The sequence below is a fragment of the Lactuca virosa genome, chromosome 1, assembly GCF_052849685.1.
Source record: "Lactuca virosa cultivar CGN04683 chromosome 1, Lactuca_virosa_CGN04683_v6, whole genome shotgun sequence".
NCBI classification, from domain to species: domain Eukaryota; kingdom Viridiplantae; phylum Streptophyta; class Magnoliopsida; order Asterales; family Asteraceae; genus Lactuca; species Lactuca virosa.
The window spans coordinates 176,493,934-176,511,952 of NC_136426.1; the positions used below are offsets into that span (position 1 = coordinate 176,493,934).

General features: G+C 35.3%; 1 protein-coding gene across 1 annotated transcript; it reads right to left on the reverse strand.

The window, feature by feature from the left end:
• Positions 1-4,444: 4,444 nt before the first annotated feature.
• Positions 4,445-9,544, reverse strand: LOC145161645 (putative disease resistance RPP13-like protein 1). Its single transcript, XM_079081216.1, has 4 exons — positions 5,686-9,544; positions 5,446-5,530; positions 5,120-5,305; positions 4,445-4,890 (listed from the first exon to the last, which is right to left on the reverse strand). Exons 1-2 carry the CDS (start codon positions 9,478-9,480, stop codon positions 5,522-5,524), a joined length of 3,804 nt encoding a protein of 1,267 aa, XP_078937342.1. The 5' UTR covers positions 9,481-9,544; the 3' UTR covers positions 4,445-4,890; positions 5,120-5,305; positions 5,446-5,521.
• Between the last annotated feature and the right edge of the window lie 8,475 nt (positions 9,545-18,019).

The following is an 18,019-nucleotide window of genomic DNA, read 5'->3' on the forward strand; positions in this document are numbered from 1 at the left end:
AGCCTCTATTTCCTCATTCATTGCAGTTACCTAATTTGAGTCGGTAGAAGCTTCAAAAAAATTCCATGGCTCAACAGATTTATTTAAGTTTGAAACAAAACAGAAATTCTCATGATTTAATTTTGCATAGTTTAAAGTCTTTTCAATACCATACTTGTACTTGCCTTCAGTAATATAATCATCAAACCTAAGAGGCATCCTAGACTTTCTACTATACCTCCTAACATAAATACTACCAGATGGTTCAACATTTTTTGAACTATTTCCCTCAAAAGAACTAGAAACACATGGACCAACCTCCTGAGACTGAGACATTTGTACCAAACCATCATGGCTGCTAACACTAGCTGGCTCAAAAGAAATGCTTGCACTAGTGTCATCAGTCTGGTGGCTTATCACATGGTACCAGTTTCAGGAACATCATCCATATAGGAAGATTGAAGAGTTTCATCATAGGGACTTAGGTGTACAGGATCAACAAAAACAAAATCATTAAAAAATGAAAACAAATTTTCATCAATTAAATCCTTCTTCATTTTAAAAGGAAAAACATCCTCATAGAACATTACATCCCTGGAAAAGAAAACACAAGAATTATCAAGATTGTACAACTTATATCCTTTCTTTTCATTAGAATAACCAATGATAACACATTTTTCAGACCTTTCAACAAACTTATCTGATATATTTTGCTTAACAGAAAAACATAAACACCGAAACACTCTTAAATTCTCAAATTTAGGCAAACATTTGTAAATCATTTCAAAAGGAGACTTCCCTTTTAAAACTGAAGTAGGAAGTCTATTTATCAAAAAAAAACAGTTAAAACAGATTCACCCTAGAACTTAAGAGGTAAACCGGACTGAAATAAAAGAGACCAAGCTACATTCAAAAGATGTATATGTTTTCTCTCCACAACACTATTCTGTTGTGGGGTATAAGTATAAGTAGTTTGATGAGAAATACCATTTTCATCAAACAAAACTCTTTAAATTGAGAATTAACAAACTCAATACGATTATCTGATCTATCAATCTTAACACTCGAATTAAAATGATTCTTCAAGAAATTATAAAACATAGAAAACCAATAAAAAACTTAAGTTTTCGATTTTAACAAATAAACCCATACACCTCTGTTGAAATCATCCACAATAGTTAAGAAATATTTGAAACCATCAGTAGTAGCAACCCTACAGGACCCCAGACATCCATATGCACTAAATCACCTAAAGAAACACTCTTATCTTCACTCAAATGAAAAGAGTTCCTAGACTGCTTAGCTTTGTGACAAACATCACAAGGAGGAAGATACTCGGACCCAAAGGACAGAACATTCTTAAGAGAATTTAAAGATTGGATAGCATGGTGACCCAATCTATTATGCCAAGTAATTTTTGAAACATAACAATTAATCCTACTTAAAGAGGCCATATTACCTGAAGAGTAACAGTCTTTAAGATAATACAGCGCTCCTGATTCACTACCAGTCTCCACAGTCACCTTGGACTTGGAATCCTGAATACAACATTTAAACTCATCAAAAACAAGTTGACATTTATTATCCTTAAAGTTTATGAACTGAAAGTAAATTAACATTGAACTCAGGAACAACTAAAACATCAAACAAAACAACAGACTCAGACAATCTCATATTCCCAATTTTGTTGATTCTAGCAAAGGATCAATTAGGATGATCTACTTTAAGATCAAGTTTTGAAACATCAACAATGTTATCTAACTTAAAATCATTTTTGGTCATATGATGATTTGCACTAGAATCAACAATCCACTTCCTATTAGTAGACACAGAAGTGTTACAACAAATACCTGCCATATTTGCAGATACTTCACTTGTTGAAATTTTCTCATTAATGAGACTGAGAAACTTCGTATATTGCTCACTTGTGAGAAAAAACTTTTCAGAAGAGTTGTTAGTTTTAACATCAGAATCAAAAGAACCATTAACATCAGAAGAGACAGAGTTATTAGAAGGAAATGTCTTATTAATATTATGAGATTCATTCTTGAATTTTAAATCATTTGGAAAACCAATAAGTTTATAACATCTTTCAATAGTATGTCCCTTAAGACCATAGTTTTTGCATTGAAGATTAGAATTTCCACGAGTCTTATTACGTTTCTGATCATTGAATTTACCAACAAAAACAGTAACCAAAGACTTAGTGGAGGACTAAGAAATGGAACCTCCTTTTTGGTGTGATTCCTCACAAGATACAATTGAAAAAACATATTTTACATTAGGAAGAGGTTCCATTAACAAGATGTGGCTTTTAACCTGACTGAATGTATCATCTAAACCAGACAAGAACTGCATTAGCTTCATTAACTTTGAGTGATTAACAAAGTCAGCTGAGGCTTCACATGTACATTCAGTCAAGTTAACTAATCCATCAAATTCTTTCCACAAGGCATCAACCCTATTGTAATACTCAGAGACAGATAAACCACTATGAGTAAGAGAGTTTATTTTTTGATGTATATTGAAGACAACAGAACCACCAGCTTTAGAATATGTTTCACTTAGCTCAGACCAAATATCAGAAGCATTGTCACTACAGGTATGATTAGCATATAAAGACTCAGAAACAAAACCAAGAATCCAAAAACATACCACAACATTAACACGTCCCCATTACGAATTTTAGTTCCATCCTGACTAGGTTTAGGAAAAGTTTTATCAACAAAACCTAATTTATTCCTACCTTTCAAAGCCCTAGTCATAGAACTCTTCCAAATCCTAAAATTCTCAGTACCAGTCAATTTAAAACTAATAACTGCCACTACACCATTATCAGAAGGATGTAAGAACAACAGATCATCAAAATCATAATGATCTGGACTCTTAGAGCCAGATGCAGAAGGAGTTTCCCCAACCATGACTCATTGACTATACTAAACCAGATTCTGACCACCTTTCTTGGGGTAGACAAGCTAGTATAACCACAAGACCACAACCTCGTTATCAACAAATTGTAAGAGTCACAATCAACACACAACAGAAGCACCCAAGAAATTAACCTGAACAAACAAGAAAAGGAAAAAGCGTGCGAAAACTTACAGAAATCCACACAATCGCTCAGCAAGCAGCAAAGTAGTTTACCGTTAGATCTATATAAAATAGAGTCTAACACTGAAGTAGACGTGCATTCAAATGCCAAAAACCACCAAACACCTCAGATTACACCGTTTGCGACCTTAACGTTGACCGTCGCTTAACGTTGGCCGTTAGACAGCAAGAAATTAGACCTAACGTTTACATTCAAGTGATCGTTTACTATTAAGATCGACGATGTCTGAGAGAGTTTAAACATCCCAATACAAGCAACCAGATCAACAGATGATCGGAACAAAAGAACAAAAAAAAACTTCCAACGAAGCTTCAAGAACCAAAAACAGATTGAGAAACCCTAACTCAAAACAGATCGAGAAACCCTAACTCAGAAAACTCGAAATCAAAAGAAAACGACGCATGAGTAAACCCGCTCGGATACCACGTTAAAAACGTAAACAACAAATCTAATAACAACATCAACAAATCTTTTATTAACTGAAAATAAGATCCACTTGGCTTTCAAGAACTTACAACTTGAAAACTCACTACATCACTCACACTCAAACGTGTATAACAGAAACTAACAGATTTAAGATTTTACAAAACAAAATTAACAAGAATAAAACAAACCCTAAACAGACCAAAACCCTAATCTGAAGAAGAAGACGAGAGAACAGAGAGACTCGAATATAAGTGTGTGATAAAATGATCTGATCACAGCTGAAACCAAATATATACTTCGAGTAATATCCATGGATCAAAACCGGATTCTATCCGACCCAAACCCATAATCAAGGATCAACGTGTTTCCTAAGTTTATAGAAAATGAGCAGCAGTCCCTGCAATAACAAAACAATACACAATACACCCAATACCACAAATCTTACATCATTCTCACGATAAACCTTTCTCCAATTTTACAGTTTTAGCCCAGATTAAGAATATATGCTCAATGTTAATCTTGTCATAAATAATCATACTTTCAACACCGAACAAAGACAAAAACAATCAATAGACTTAGAATGCATGTCCAATAAAGCACAAAACTTCAAAAATTTCCACCTTCGATTGACCTATCCGGTAAGTGTTTTTTTGGAATATGTTTTCTAATAACAAACTAAAATTTTGCCGCCGCTTTGTGCGGGCCCACTGCTAGTACTCAATAAGTTAGGATTGAACTTTATTTGATGAAATAAAGTGTAATTATCTGATCCATTGATTATTTCGAATTTGAAAGATGTTAGGGATTTGATTGTTTGTTGGAATAATGTTTTCAACTTATTGGATCCACATTAAATCCGTAAAAGTCCCTCCCATAGTCTTAGAAAATACATAGACCATGTCCTAACCTACAATACCACATACATAATAATAAATTTACAACTTACATAGATACAAATCCCACTTCCCATATTTACAAAATTTATTCAATAATAACTCAACTCAATAACCAAGAAAAATAAAAATTTAAGATTACCATACATCTTACAAACAAAAACTCACATCGTTTACGTATATATTGATTCACGGATTCATATACGCAATTTACATAAATGTATTTACTCCTTGTTGTCAGAAGACCGGTCTTTCTTCTGTCCACCACCAAGAATACGAGATATCTGTAGACCACTGCAGAACGCTTGGTTGAAAAGCATATGTGTTTGGAATTCTGACACAAATGGAAACCATGCCAGAAATGCAACCAACCAGGGTGAATAAAAGTAACCCCATGATTATTTCATAGTATTGTGCTAGGGTTCTAATCGACGACTACAGTCCAGATCTTCGCAAAAATGGCCTCAAAGCTTGTGATATCTAACAATAGATAACAAACAGCATATAAATAACACCGATTAACATCGCTAATTTTTTTAATTTTGATGATGTGGCACTGACGTGACAAGTTTATTGACACAAGTTCATTAAGTAGTATTATGAAAATGTTGGAACAAATTTAAAGTAAATAAACCTGCCACGTCAACAAAAAGTAGAAAATTCCAGTGAGGGGAAATTTTGTAAATACATTTAAAATAAAAATACTAACCAGATGTAGTCCCTGGCCAGTAGGGAGGAAGCCGAGGATTCATATGACAATATCCTTGATTGTCATGTGTGGTAGTGCAACGAATGTGATTAGAGTAGAAGCAAATGCAACAACTATAAAACCATTGATTAATCGGAATAGAAGTTGATAATCAGCACTAACAATTTTTCTCCAATATGACATGGCCTGAAATTCGATGTAAAAAGTCAAACAGATTTGATATGCTAGCCAAGCTTATGGTTATGAATTTTTATGCAAAAATGTTTCATAGATTAAAGCCAAAAAGAGACCAGGTTTATCCACGGATTATTTATAAACAGACGTACCTTTAAATTTATGTTGCTTGTCCAATAAAAGGACATGTAACTATAGAACAGAAGCAGAATACCAACGGATGCAGTATCAGAATACCTTTAAATTTTAAAGGGGAATACAAGTCAGTTGTTGAACCCTCTTGCATATTTGTTAAACAAAAAATTTAATTATAATTATATAAATAAATATTTTTCATTCTACTTTTAGTACTTTCGCAAGAGATAGTGATGGTAGGCATGGAGATTACATACCTCTCTTACTATCACATCTTTATGGGGCGGAAGTTGTCTAGGCAGATCTTTAAGCTTCGGGCATGATGAAGTAAGAAGATGTTTAAGACATGGTAGCTGTTGTAAGACCTCCGATAGTGATTCTACATCCATAAAACCTTCAAGTTCTAGAGAAACTAAAGATGGTGGAAGAAGAAAAGATGATGGAGCAACGGCATTCCTCATATATTGTGCAACTGCAAATGAAACCACTCCTGAATTTTGGCCAGATAAGTTTAGTTTAACCAATGAGGTTGGAAAATTCTGATGGCCCCACTCTGACATGGGTTTATTTAGTCGACCTATAGATAGGGTACTTAAATTAGGAGGCCACAACCCACAAGGAAATGAGTAATCCAAACTTGGACAATCTTTCATAAACAGTTCTTCCAAAGATGTGAGATTTTGCAAATGCTCATGAGGAAACGACTTTAGATTCTTGCAATCACCAATCTGAAGATATCTGAGACAAAAAAATTGAAGAAAACCAAAACCTTTCTCTGGAGTGGGGTGGGGGTGCTCCTGCCATGTTGAGAAGGTGAAGGATGTCATTGAACTACATTGAAAGAGTCGTAACCTCTCAACACTACGTGGACAAGTGTAACTCTCCATTACAAAATTTCGAACAATCATCACTTCTTTAATAGATTCCATGATACTCATACTCCCCATATTAATCATCTCTTTCTCTCCTAATGACACCAACTCTATACAATGACTTACCTCCAACGTTTGTAAACATGGAAAAATCTTGCATGTCTTCCATTCTTGCTCCGGCCACAAGTGTCTAAGTCCATGACAATATTCAATGTTGAGAGTTTCAACTGACCGAAGCTGCATTAAAATTTCTCTATGTAGTTGAGTAAGTCCTTCAACATTCGAAAGGCTCAATGCAACAAGTGATGAAGACAAATTAACCATGCTTCTTAGCACCTCTGCGGAACATTCTTCTATCTTTAAAACCCGAAGTGATGGTATCAATCCAATTGATACTTCTTCTAGTCTCCCACAGTATGATATAGAGATCTCACGAAGACGAGGAAACCATCTACCACTTCCATTGTCTTGACCATTATTAGTTGACCATCTCTCCCACCCTGGCATACCATAAAACTTCAGAACTTCAAGAGATGGAAATGCAATCCCAAGGAAAGAATCATCAGGTGCAAGAAACTCAAAACCCAAAGTCTTCACCTCATCCATCCCTTCAACAAACAATCTCTCAAGGGATGGTAGCTGTCCAAGTGTTGGTAAATGTGTACTTTTACAACGATATAATTTTAGCTCTGTTAAACGATAGAATGAAGGATCACCAATCCAACTAGGAAATCGTGGTCCCATGTAGTACAAAATCATGAGGTTTTCCAAGTTATGATGAGGCCTTAGCCCTTCAAGTACTTCATATTCAATCATCTCATCCCGAGAATCATCAAATACATCACTCCACTCCATATGCAAATCATCAAGACCTTTCTTTTGATGTAAGTTGGCATCCTTTGCTTCTACTGGATTAATCACTTTGTTCAACTCCATGATGGAAAGCCGGCCTTGAAGATCTGATAGGTTTTTAAGCTCGGATATTTTGAACCCGTTAAGTCCCTCAATTTTGACATGAGTTAGAGTCTGTAAACTTGTCAACCCACCGATCCCTAAGGGCATGTTTTGGAGTTTCAAGGTACCACTAATGTCAAGATGTCTTAGGTTTATTAACTTCACAAAACTTGCTGGCAAGCTAGATAAGTAATAACAATCACGAAGCAACAAGGTCTGTAGATTATAAAGGTGACTCACTTGTTCAGGTAAACATGTGATTGGAGCATAAGAAAAATTCAGGTACCGAAGATGCTTGAGACTACCAATGGATTCTGGTACCTTAGTGATTTTCCTAGTTATGCTAAGCACCCTTAGGAACTTTAGTTCAGGAAGTAATTCAGCAAGAAAATTGTCCAATAAGTTGTCACCTGCCCGACCATATGGCACTAGTAAGAGAGTTCGCATGCGTGTTGCTCTATGTAGTTCCTTGAGCTTTGTATATGATCCACATTGTTGACCAATCAGTGAAAAGTGACGAAACTTCTCAAAAGTTTCATGCTTTCCATATGCATCCATCTTATCATCTAATCTAAAGAAAAACTCTCCTGCGACACTTGTGGCCAAGTCATTTACTAGGTCGTGCATCATATATCCTAATTTGTCATTCGGTGATTGTTGAAAAAATGACCTTGATTGTAGCTCTTCAAAATACTCATGACCTAAACTCTCCATTGATGTATTATTGCTTTGTGACTGGGATAAAAATCCTTGTGCCATCCACAGTAGGACTAATTCTTTCTTTTTAAAAACATAATCCTTCGGATATGAGGAGCAGTATGCAAATGGCTGCTTCAAATGTGTAGGGAGATGATAGTAGCTTAGTCTTAGAGCCGGAAGAATCTCTTTTCCATCTTGTATATCCCATATCTCGCTTTTCAACAACTTCTCCCATTTATCCTCATTTCTATTTCCCTTCAAGACCCTCCCAAGTGTTTTCAAAGCTAAAGGCAATCCACCACATTTCTTTATGATACCTTCACCATGTAATTTAAGTAATGGGTATTTGTCAAAGCTTTTTTCACCAAGTGCATGTTGTGCAAACAAAGACATAGCATCTTTATTTGACAAAACATCCAGATGGTAAACTTCATCAGAGTCCATCACTGATGCGACCCTAGTATTCCTGGTTGTGACCATAATTTTACTTCCAGGTGCCCCTACAAGAGGGTTTTTGAGAAGTTCCCACTTACTCTCCTCTTCATTCCAAACATCATCTAGAACAAGTAGGAACCTTATCTTTTGAAGTTTTTCCCTAAGTGCCTCATGGAGCAGATTTAGATCAGCAAAATCTTTGTTTTTCCCATTTACTTTTTGAAATATAGCCTTGCTAATATTAAGTACATTGAACTCTTCCGAAACACAAACCCATGACCTTAGTTCAAACTGATCTTTCACTTTATCGTCATTATACAAAGCTTTGGCAAGAGTGGTTTTGCCAATCCCACCCATACCAACTATCGAAACTATCTTCACTTTTTCATCACTCCCCAACAACTTCCCTAACAATACATATTTATCCCCTTCCCGACCCATGACTTCCGACTCATCAGCACCTGATGTTTTCTCCCAGCGTCTCTCTGTTCTATTTGAGCTATCAACGTTCACATACACATTTAAACCCAGACCATTTTTCACCTCAACAATATCATTCAGTTTGGTAGTGATGTCATCGACCTTTGAACTCATATGTTGACCATACATAATGTTGCGAGGTGTAAAATCAGTACAACAAGTTGGGACGAATTTGAATAGCTTACTAGTGCTGGTGCTGGCATAAGATTCTTGATTCAGCTTGCGTCGCAGAGCTTCGGTGGTCAATTCATCGAGTACGTCATCTATGTCGTAAGCCAAATCTTGGAGATTGTTCACCCACAATCGAACAGCTGACTTTGTTATCTGCTTCTCACTTGCATCAGCAAGCACAGCTTGGATCAGGGGCAAGGTTTTCTTCCATTTGTTCAGCTTAGAGTCGAGTCCTTCCAATTGAGCCAGCTTCATCAAGTCTCCGGCGATCAGCTTCTCACAGAGCACAGTTATGACGGCAGTGACAACGATTTCAGCCATTGGAATTTGGAAAAGGAAAGATTGTTTCTTGATAATTTCTTGGTCGACGGTTTTGATTTCAAAGAAAGGAATGGATGTAAAAGGGCAGAGTGAATTTAATTTGTGTGAATTATATTTCATTTCTCATAGCATTCATTTATGGTCAACTGCAATCGAACAATCGTCACTGTTACAGGTCGCATATAATTTAGTTTTGGATGATTGACGACTTGCATTAATATACGCCCCCATGTTATTTATTACTTCCTCCGTCCCAAAATTATTGTCCACCTTACTATTTTAGTTTGTCCCAAAATTATTGTCCACTACCAAAAATTGATTACACTTTTACCATATTACCCCTAACTTTTAATAAAGTAAACTTGAATAATTACAAACACACATTTCCCATTGGTTTTAGAAAAAGGCAAGATTGGCCATTTTACTCAAAAAGACAAATATAATGATTGTTTTTCTTAATCTATGTGTTTTTTGTCTGTAGACAATAATTTTGGGACGGAGGGAGTAATTTTTAGAACATGAAATTGAAATTGTCTCTATAGTTTACCAAAATTTCACCTTGGGTCATTTATTTATTTATTATTTATTATTATTTTTTTTTACTAGAACCGTTTTTAGGTTTTGATTTTGCACTTGGACTGTTTTAAATTGACTAATTTGCCCTTAATGCTATTTTTTATAATATATTTTAGAGAAAATTACAAATTTAGCCAAATATATTAATTACTGTGTGGAAAATAGCCAAAATCCCTAAATTATAAAATTAGCCCTTAAAATCGCAGATGGATTAAGCTCATCTGTGATTTTGCATTTCCATCTGCGAACGTACAAGTGCCTAAAGCACATTTGTGTTTTAGACACTTGTACGTTTGCATATGGAACAGTCCATCTGTGATTTTGTACATTCCATCTGTGATTTCGTAACTATTTTGTATAAAAACGTTTTTTTTTCCTTCGTTTTTCACTATCTTTTTTAGAGAAACTCTTTCTCTTTCCACCTCCCGTCAGTTACAACGCAAACCAAATATTCATTTATTTTTTTAGAGAGGTTTTAAACAAATTCTTTAAAGAAATAACAACAAAAATAATAATTTTTTGCAAAAGTTTATATATAATAAGGTTGTTTCGTAATCAAACCCTGTCAATTTCGTAGTCAAAATAATTTAAAAAATCACAAAATCGCAGGTGAATAGAGAGGAAATCGCAGAAGGACATACTCCATCTGCGATTTTAGGCTGGAAAGGGGGGTATATATACAACGAAAAAAACCACCTGCGAATGTACAAGTGGCTAAAGCACGTTTGTGCTTTAGCCACTTGTACGTTCGCAGATGGCATGGCGAAATCACAGATGGATTATACCTATCTGTGATTTTAGTGGCTAAAAATATAATATTGGTTTTTTTTTAGCTATTTTCCACAAAATAATTAGTGTATTTAGCTAAATTTACAATTTTCTCTATATTTTAATTTTTTTCAATAATTTGTTCTGATTTTTAGGAGTGATAGTTACTCTCAACCACTATGAGGGGTAAATAGTTGTCCCTCCATTCTAATGAATTTGCTTTATACGCCTATTATTTTATAGATGATACTAAATTCTATTTGTAAAATAAATCCTTGCATGATGAGAATGTGTTGGCTTTGTACTGTAAGTTATGCAAAAACCATTAATACAGATCCAATAATATAAATGTGCACCACGTATTAGTAACAAATGCACCCTTAGTAAAACTACATTTAACCCAATCGAAGAGAATGCTACATCAGTTAGATTAGTTCACAAGTTGAACAAATGAAGCCTTATGGAATAGTGGTTGCACCGGATAAAAGATGAAAGTGTGAAGCACCAAAGGTACTACTTGCACTATAGTTAAAGTATGTTGCTAATACTTGCACTTAACGAAACTTATTAAAGATCATGTTATATCAGTTCAATAAGCTCACATGTTTAACAAATACAACAATTAGTTATTGGACTGGTCTAAAGATGTAAGCATCTTGCTAGTTTTTGAATGGTTTTCGCCCGGCCTAGCCCACAAGCCCAACTCACGCCCAACAGATCCCATAAAAACCTCGGTCATAGCCCGTAAAAATCCTGGACCTACCATGTTAAAAAACAAGCGTCACCGTAATTTCTTTGGTCATAATGTACTTTATACTTTTTGTTTCCGTAGAAGCTTATAATGTTTTTCTCTACTGGAATTTGTGTGGATCATTTTGAATAGTGTCGCATATATTATCACTCAATAACATGTGCTTCTCTTAAGCCACAGGGAATGGGTGCGCCACGCCCATTCGCCAAGTTGTTAGTGTTAACAATATGGGCTACACTAATAACATAAACACAATATACATAGATCGGCTAACATTTTTGTAAAAAACCAACCCTTTTTTATACAATTGAAACCTTTTTTTTAAATGGCGGTCTTTTTATAAAATTACATCTGTCAAACTTCCATCCAACCACTATAAATACACACTTAAACATTCACATTTCAACACATGCAATTCTCGTTACATCTCTCAAAACCTCCATCATTTTATAAAAATGTCTTCATCATCATCTTCCTTCGACGATCTTTTACAGATCACATTACAAGCAACCATCTGTGTGCATAATAGGCTACAACAAGCTATTACCAGGAAGAGTGTAGTATGCAGGATAGACAAATAAGATATATCAGAAGACAACGTGAAGATTCCCACCAACGTCTTATGTGTGATTATTTTGATGAGCATGCTATCTTTGAGATATAGTAGTATCGGAGGCAGTTCTGAATGCACAAACATTTGTTTATGCATATTGTTGAGGACATTACAAGAGTCTATGAATATATACGAAAAACTCCAAATGAAAAAGGTGCGCCTGACTTTCATCCAGTTCAAAAGTGTATAGTTGTACTTCACTTGCTAGTATATGTGTCACACTCCGACCAAGGCGGAACATGCCGGGAGTGCGGCTAAGTTCATGGATCACAGATAAACTGAATATATAGCACAAGTACAACGATAAACAAAACAACATTTGTATTCCATCATTAAGTTTGAATAAAGGGTACTTACAGATAATAATACTACTGTAGAAGCCTTAGCCTTAAACAGGTGGGCAGATAACAAAAACAAGCTAGCTAGGTCATCTGCAATCATCGACTAATCTTCTGCCTGAAATCCTGTCTAATGATCCACTGAGAATACATATAAGTTTGAGGGTCAACACAAAGGTTAGTGAGTGTCACAGGTTTTCTAAATAATGATACTTTTAATATGATCTAAAAAGTATTGCCTTTGTTTGTAAGTAATATTGTGTTCGGAAATGATTGATAAAGATAGTAATATAAACTGTGGTTTCTAGATAATGAAATCTAGTTAAAGCTTATAGTGACAAAATTGTACGGATAACGGATAAACAGACATACGGATATACGAATAAAGTTATCTGCCAAGGTTGTACTTTAGCAACCGCAGATACGGATAAACGGATGAATGACAAGTATATTTGATAAGCGTACACGTAAAAATTTATGATACTTGTTTAAATAGCTGCTAATACTTAGTATAGTGTTCACGAGCACATGTATGAGCCTAAGATACAAGTTCTAAAACTTGTATAAATATATAAACTATATATTTTTATGCACGTATAAGATATATTAAAACTACCAAGATGATAACTGTCTATACAGTCATAGCACATTTATAGTCGCTCGCATATGTTATTTTTATTAGTTGTGTTATTTTAACAATATAACATATGTAAATTTTGATGTTTTAAAACGATTATCTTTACTTAACATGTAATCGTTTAAACAATTATTTCTCAAACTGGTAAAGTGTTTACACAAAACAATGACATTTCATGTGTATTTTGTATGATAGAAATTACTTGGTACACGTACTACCATGTACCGACGAGGGCCAGACATGAAACACCGGAGGGCATGATCATTTTAGCAATTAAGCCGCTCTAAAATTCAACAACCCAAGCGGCCCTTCAAACCAGATTCCCCGTATCGTAAGTAGTAGAGTAATAATTAATATTTTTGTGTGATTTATATTGCATAAAAATGATGATGTTGTTTGTATAAACAAAGCATTTAGAAAATATATTTATAATATATTACAAGTAGTACATGTATTCCCCCCCCCCCCCCCCCAAATATGTAAAGATGGGGTCATAACATTCACCCTTGAAGCGTGAGTTTCAGTTATTCGGAATCGGATTCTTTTTAGAAACTTGTCGTGAGAAACCACAAATGTCACGCTTCTTGAGCTTTGAAATATTCTCGGGACCGTTTCATAACAAATTTGAACTATCGGGGACTGATTTGGCAAAAATAATTTCAAAGTAGGGGATAAAATGGTTACTTTTATTCATAGTTTGAAGATTGGGATTTATTTTGTTTAAAATAACCAAATGAGGGGCTGTTTGTTTAAAATACGCCATGGTTTTGAGAAAATGACTTGTTTTGAATAAAAGGGTTTAACAAAGGGGTTGAATACGGTTAATTGGTATAGATCGAGATGGTTTAGGGATTTTGGGCCCGTTTCCTTCGGTTATCGGGTATAGAAGGAAAAAAAGATATGATCGAGTGAAATAGATGACCGAAGAGAGGGAAAAGACGCATTGGGCATCGACTGGGTGGTGACGATCGCTCCTTCGCGAGGAGGAGAGGGAACCCCGACCTCCGGCGACTCCATCGTGAGTTCCTACATGTCGCCGGTTATCAAGCACGATCGATGGCAAAACAAGCATGTCGAAAGGGAAGGTAGGAGGAGGCGATCGACCAAATATAGGGCATCAATAGCGACGTATTTTAGGGTATGATTGGTTGTCGGAACAGAAGAAGGTGAAGGGAGGAATCAGCATCGACAACGGTAATTGGTGGTGGAGGAAAGAGCTCCGTCAACAGCAATGGGGTGGCGATGGCAGCTCCACTGCCTTCGTTTCTTCTTCTTTTTGAAAAATGAACGGACCCAATCAAAAATCAAAGGGGCTTGGCAGCTATCAACCCAGGTACGGGTTCGTCTTTCTCTTTTATCTTTATTTTGATTGTAAATGTGACAACCGTAAATTTTGGTCAAGCAAAGTCAAACAAAGTGAACAAGTCAGCCCGGTCAACCCGGTCAACTCAACTAGTACTAATACGTTAGGGTTTACACTATGTTTCCTAATTTATAACTTACTATTATAATACAAAGTATCACTCGGGGATTTCAAATTTTCAAATATAAACCCTAAATAGGGTGAATAATGTAAAAACTCGATAAAATTCAACAATGTATCCTTCGGGGATATATAACACTCATAACACGGCATAGTGGAGTTTATAATCCTAACACTACGGGGGGAAAACCATAACAAAGGCTACAAACACAATCTCTATCTATCTCTCTCTCCCAAATCTCTCTCGAATCTCTCCCAAATCTTTCTTAGTAACAAGAACCATACTACTAACCTTTCCCATAAACACCCATACAATCCCAACCCTTCGAATTGTTGAAAACCACTCGAAATGGGAGGAGAAATGGGAAACAACAAGTTCACTGTGAACCCTCTCTTAAACCTTCGCAGCGAACCTTCTCTTAAACCTTCGCATCGAACCTTCTCTTAAGCCTTCGCAGCGAGCCTCCTCACCTTCGCAGTCGGAAGCTTCGCAGTGAGCCCTCTTACCTTCGCATCCTTGAACTTTCGCATGCGAACCTTCGCTTTCGAATCCTGAGCTTTCGCATACGAACCTTCACTTTCTCATGCCTTCGCATTCGCAGCTTGTACCTTCGCATTCGCACCTCTGACCTTCGCAACCTGCGAAGCCTTCGCACACCACTCCAGAGTTTTGGCAGTTTCGGACTTTTCGTCATTTCTAAGAGTTTTTTATGTCGGATTTCCATCAAACTCTTATTTTTCACATCTTAGACCTCCTAAACTCATATTTTATGCACTTGTTTAAGCTTTATTAAATATAAAACGCATGTTTGCATAAAATAATAACTAAATTTAAAAAGATATATATTATTTTATACATAAAGTAATAGCACAAGTGGATCAAGTGGATCCCCCATCAAGACCCATGTCACCTTTATGTCACTTCTCTAGTCTCCATTGGTCAAATCATTATCCCTCATTACACATCCCAACAACTCATCCACTTGCTTTATTCTCTTCCATATAAACACATGTCCAGGAGATTAAAATCTCACTTCACCATTTCCTCCAAAATTTCACTTTTCCTCCACAAGAAACTCTCATTCTCTCTCTAAGTCACGATTTTTCCAAGTGTGTTCTTGGGTCCTTCTTGGTAAGTCTTTCCTCCAACTTCTAAGATTTCTACATATTCTATACTAATCTCAAATCATTTACACAAACATTTATATATAAATGTCCAAAGGACCATCAAATCTTCAAGTATTTTTCAAGTGTTCTTGACTTGAAAACTCTTCACCCACATCCTTCCCCTCATCAAGAAAACACATAAGGTGAGTTCATACCCCTACATTTTCTAGTTTTTCCAAATTTTACGTGGGGGGGGGATACAAGCTACGTCACCAAAACCTAATCTAAACTTAAAGATCAGCTTTTTCAGAATAGTTGTGAACTGTTCACGGACTGTTTTACCCATCTTAAACTTAATATTTTTCAAAACTGTACAATATGAAAATAGTTCAGGTCTATACCTTATTAAGGACTACTTGCACGCGTTCATACGATTTTTCTACAGTTTATCGTGATTTTTACAAAACTGCCTATCATTTCAAAACAGTTTCGGACCAGTGTGTGAAAATGAACATTTTTACTCTGGTTAGGAACCACTTAAGGTCAGGATAAAAATATTGGACTAAGTAGACTCTTTTTCTAAGCTCTGAGAGATTACGGACCCAAATTTCAACTTACGATGATTTTTCTACAATTTTTCTAAAAACATGGACAGAAAAGTCAAAAACTAGAAAATTGACATTTTCATACTAAAGACTCACTTACTTGTACTAAATATAAAATACTTGTTATTTATGATTATTTAAGCATACTAGCCTCTATATATATATATATATATATATATATATATATATATATATATATATATAAGTACAAAAATCAAATATCACAATAAACTATAATAAGTATAGTTTCGGAGTTAACTAACACTATTGTAACATGTTGAGCAAAGTGTATGAACACATTGAAATTTATATATAACTTGTCGTGCTATTTTGTCATCATGGAAAAGTGATAATCATACATATAAAGATTTACATTACTACAAAACATTTATGATAAACTATAATCGGTATAGTTTATGGGTCATTTACACTATTTTTCCATTTTGGGGTGAATAAATAATTATTTTAAACTATAATTATTCTACTCTATGAAATTTCTATGGAAAAGTAATATTTTCACTTACTAAAGGATTTTTCATTTCACTACACGTAAACTCGTTGAATCAATTATTTGTGAGACATTTGTCTTTACTGTACCTACCAAGGTGCGTACTCAACTCCCGAATTATAACCAGAATCTCCCGTAGAGAGAGCGTGACACTTGTGTATAGATCTATATGGGATTGACAATCTCGCACCCTAACTGTTAGCTACAGTTAGACCGGCAAGTCTGGGGTGACAAATGTCATTAACATTTCGATGCCTGAAGAACGTCGCAGCAGGCCATCTAGGTCATAGCACAGTTATAAGAACTCACATGGGAAACAACGACACATTTAGTTTACAGAAAATTTTCATTCAAATGGTTTTATATAATAATAAAACTGCATATTACTATTTTCAGTATGGAAATACTTGAACATTTCGGTCTTAGAGTTCTAAGACTACATTTCGTTTTTAAGGAAAATATTTGATTTTCTTGAACTAAACACTACCATTTTCCAAGGAAAGGATAACATTTCACTCATTACAAATTCTTATGAACTCACCAACTTAATTGTTGACACTCTTTCAAAACTACTTGTATTCTCAGGAAATCACTAAAACAGGTAACCACCAGCTTTTGAGGATGGGACGTTAAGGCGTCAGATAAATCATTTTAAATCATCATATTGTAATTGATTTTGAAACGTGTAACTCATACAACAATGTAACTACTTCAATTATATTTATGATGGTTGTGTTTGCTTTGGTCACTATTATTCTCTATGTTATGATATTATTCATGAAAGTCACCCACCCCGGACGTTTCCGCCATCCTGGTTTGGGGGTGTGACAGTAAATCAATGGGGATTCGCCAATAGATTTTGGTGGGTGTTTGATTGATGTTTAACAGCATTCAAAGGAAGAATAAATTGGATGTCTGGATTTGATTTTTCATAGGAAAAGAAGCGGGAAGGATGGAGGTCCGATTCTTGGCTGATCGATGAGTCAAAATAGCACCATTTGTGCTCCTGCTACTGTGGAAAGAAAAGTACGAAGAAGAAGGTGGATGCGGGTTGGCACAGTCGACTGCTCCATCTAAAGGTAGAGATTTTTTTTATGTTTTTCTGTGATACCTTTGTATAATTTGAGTTTGAGCATATTGTATAAGTGATATATATATATATATATATATATATATATATATATATATATATATATATATATATATATATAGGGATGAGCATACGACCCGTTGGACCGGACCGGACCGGAAAAAACCGGGACCGGACCCGGAC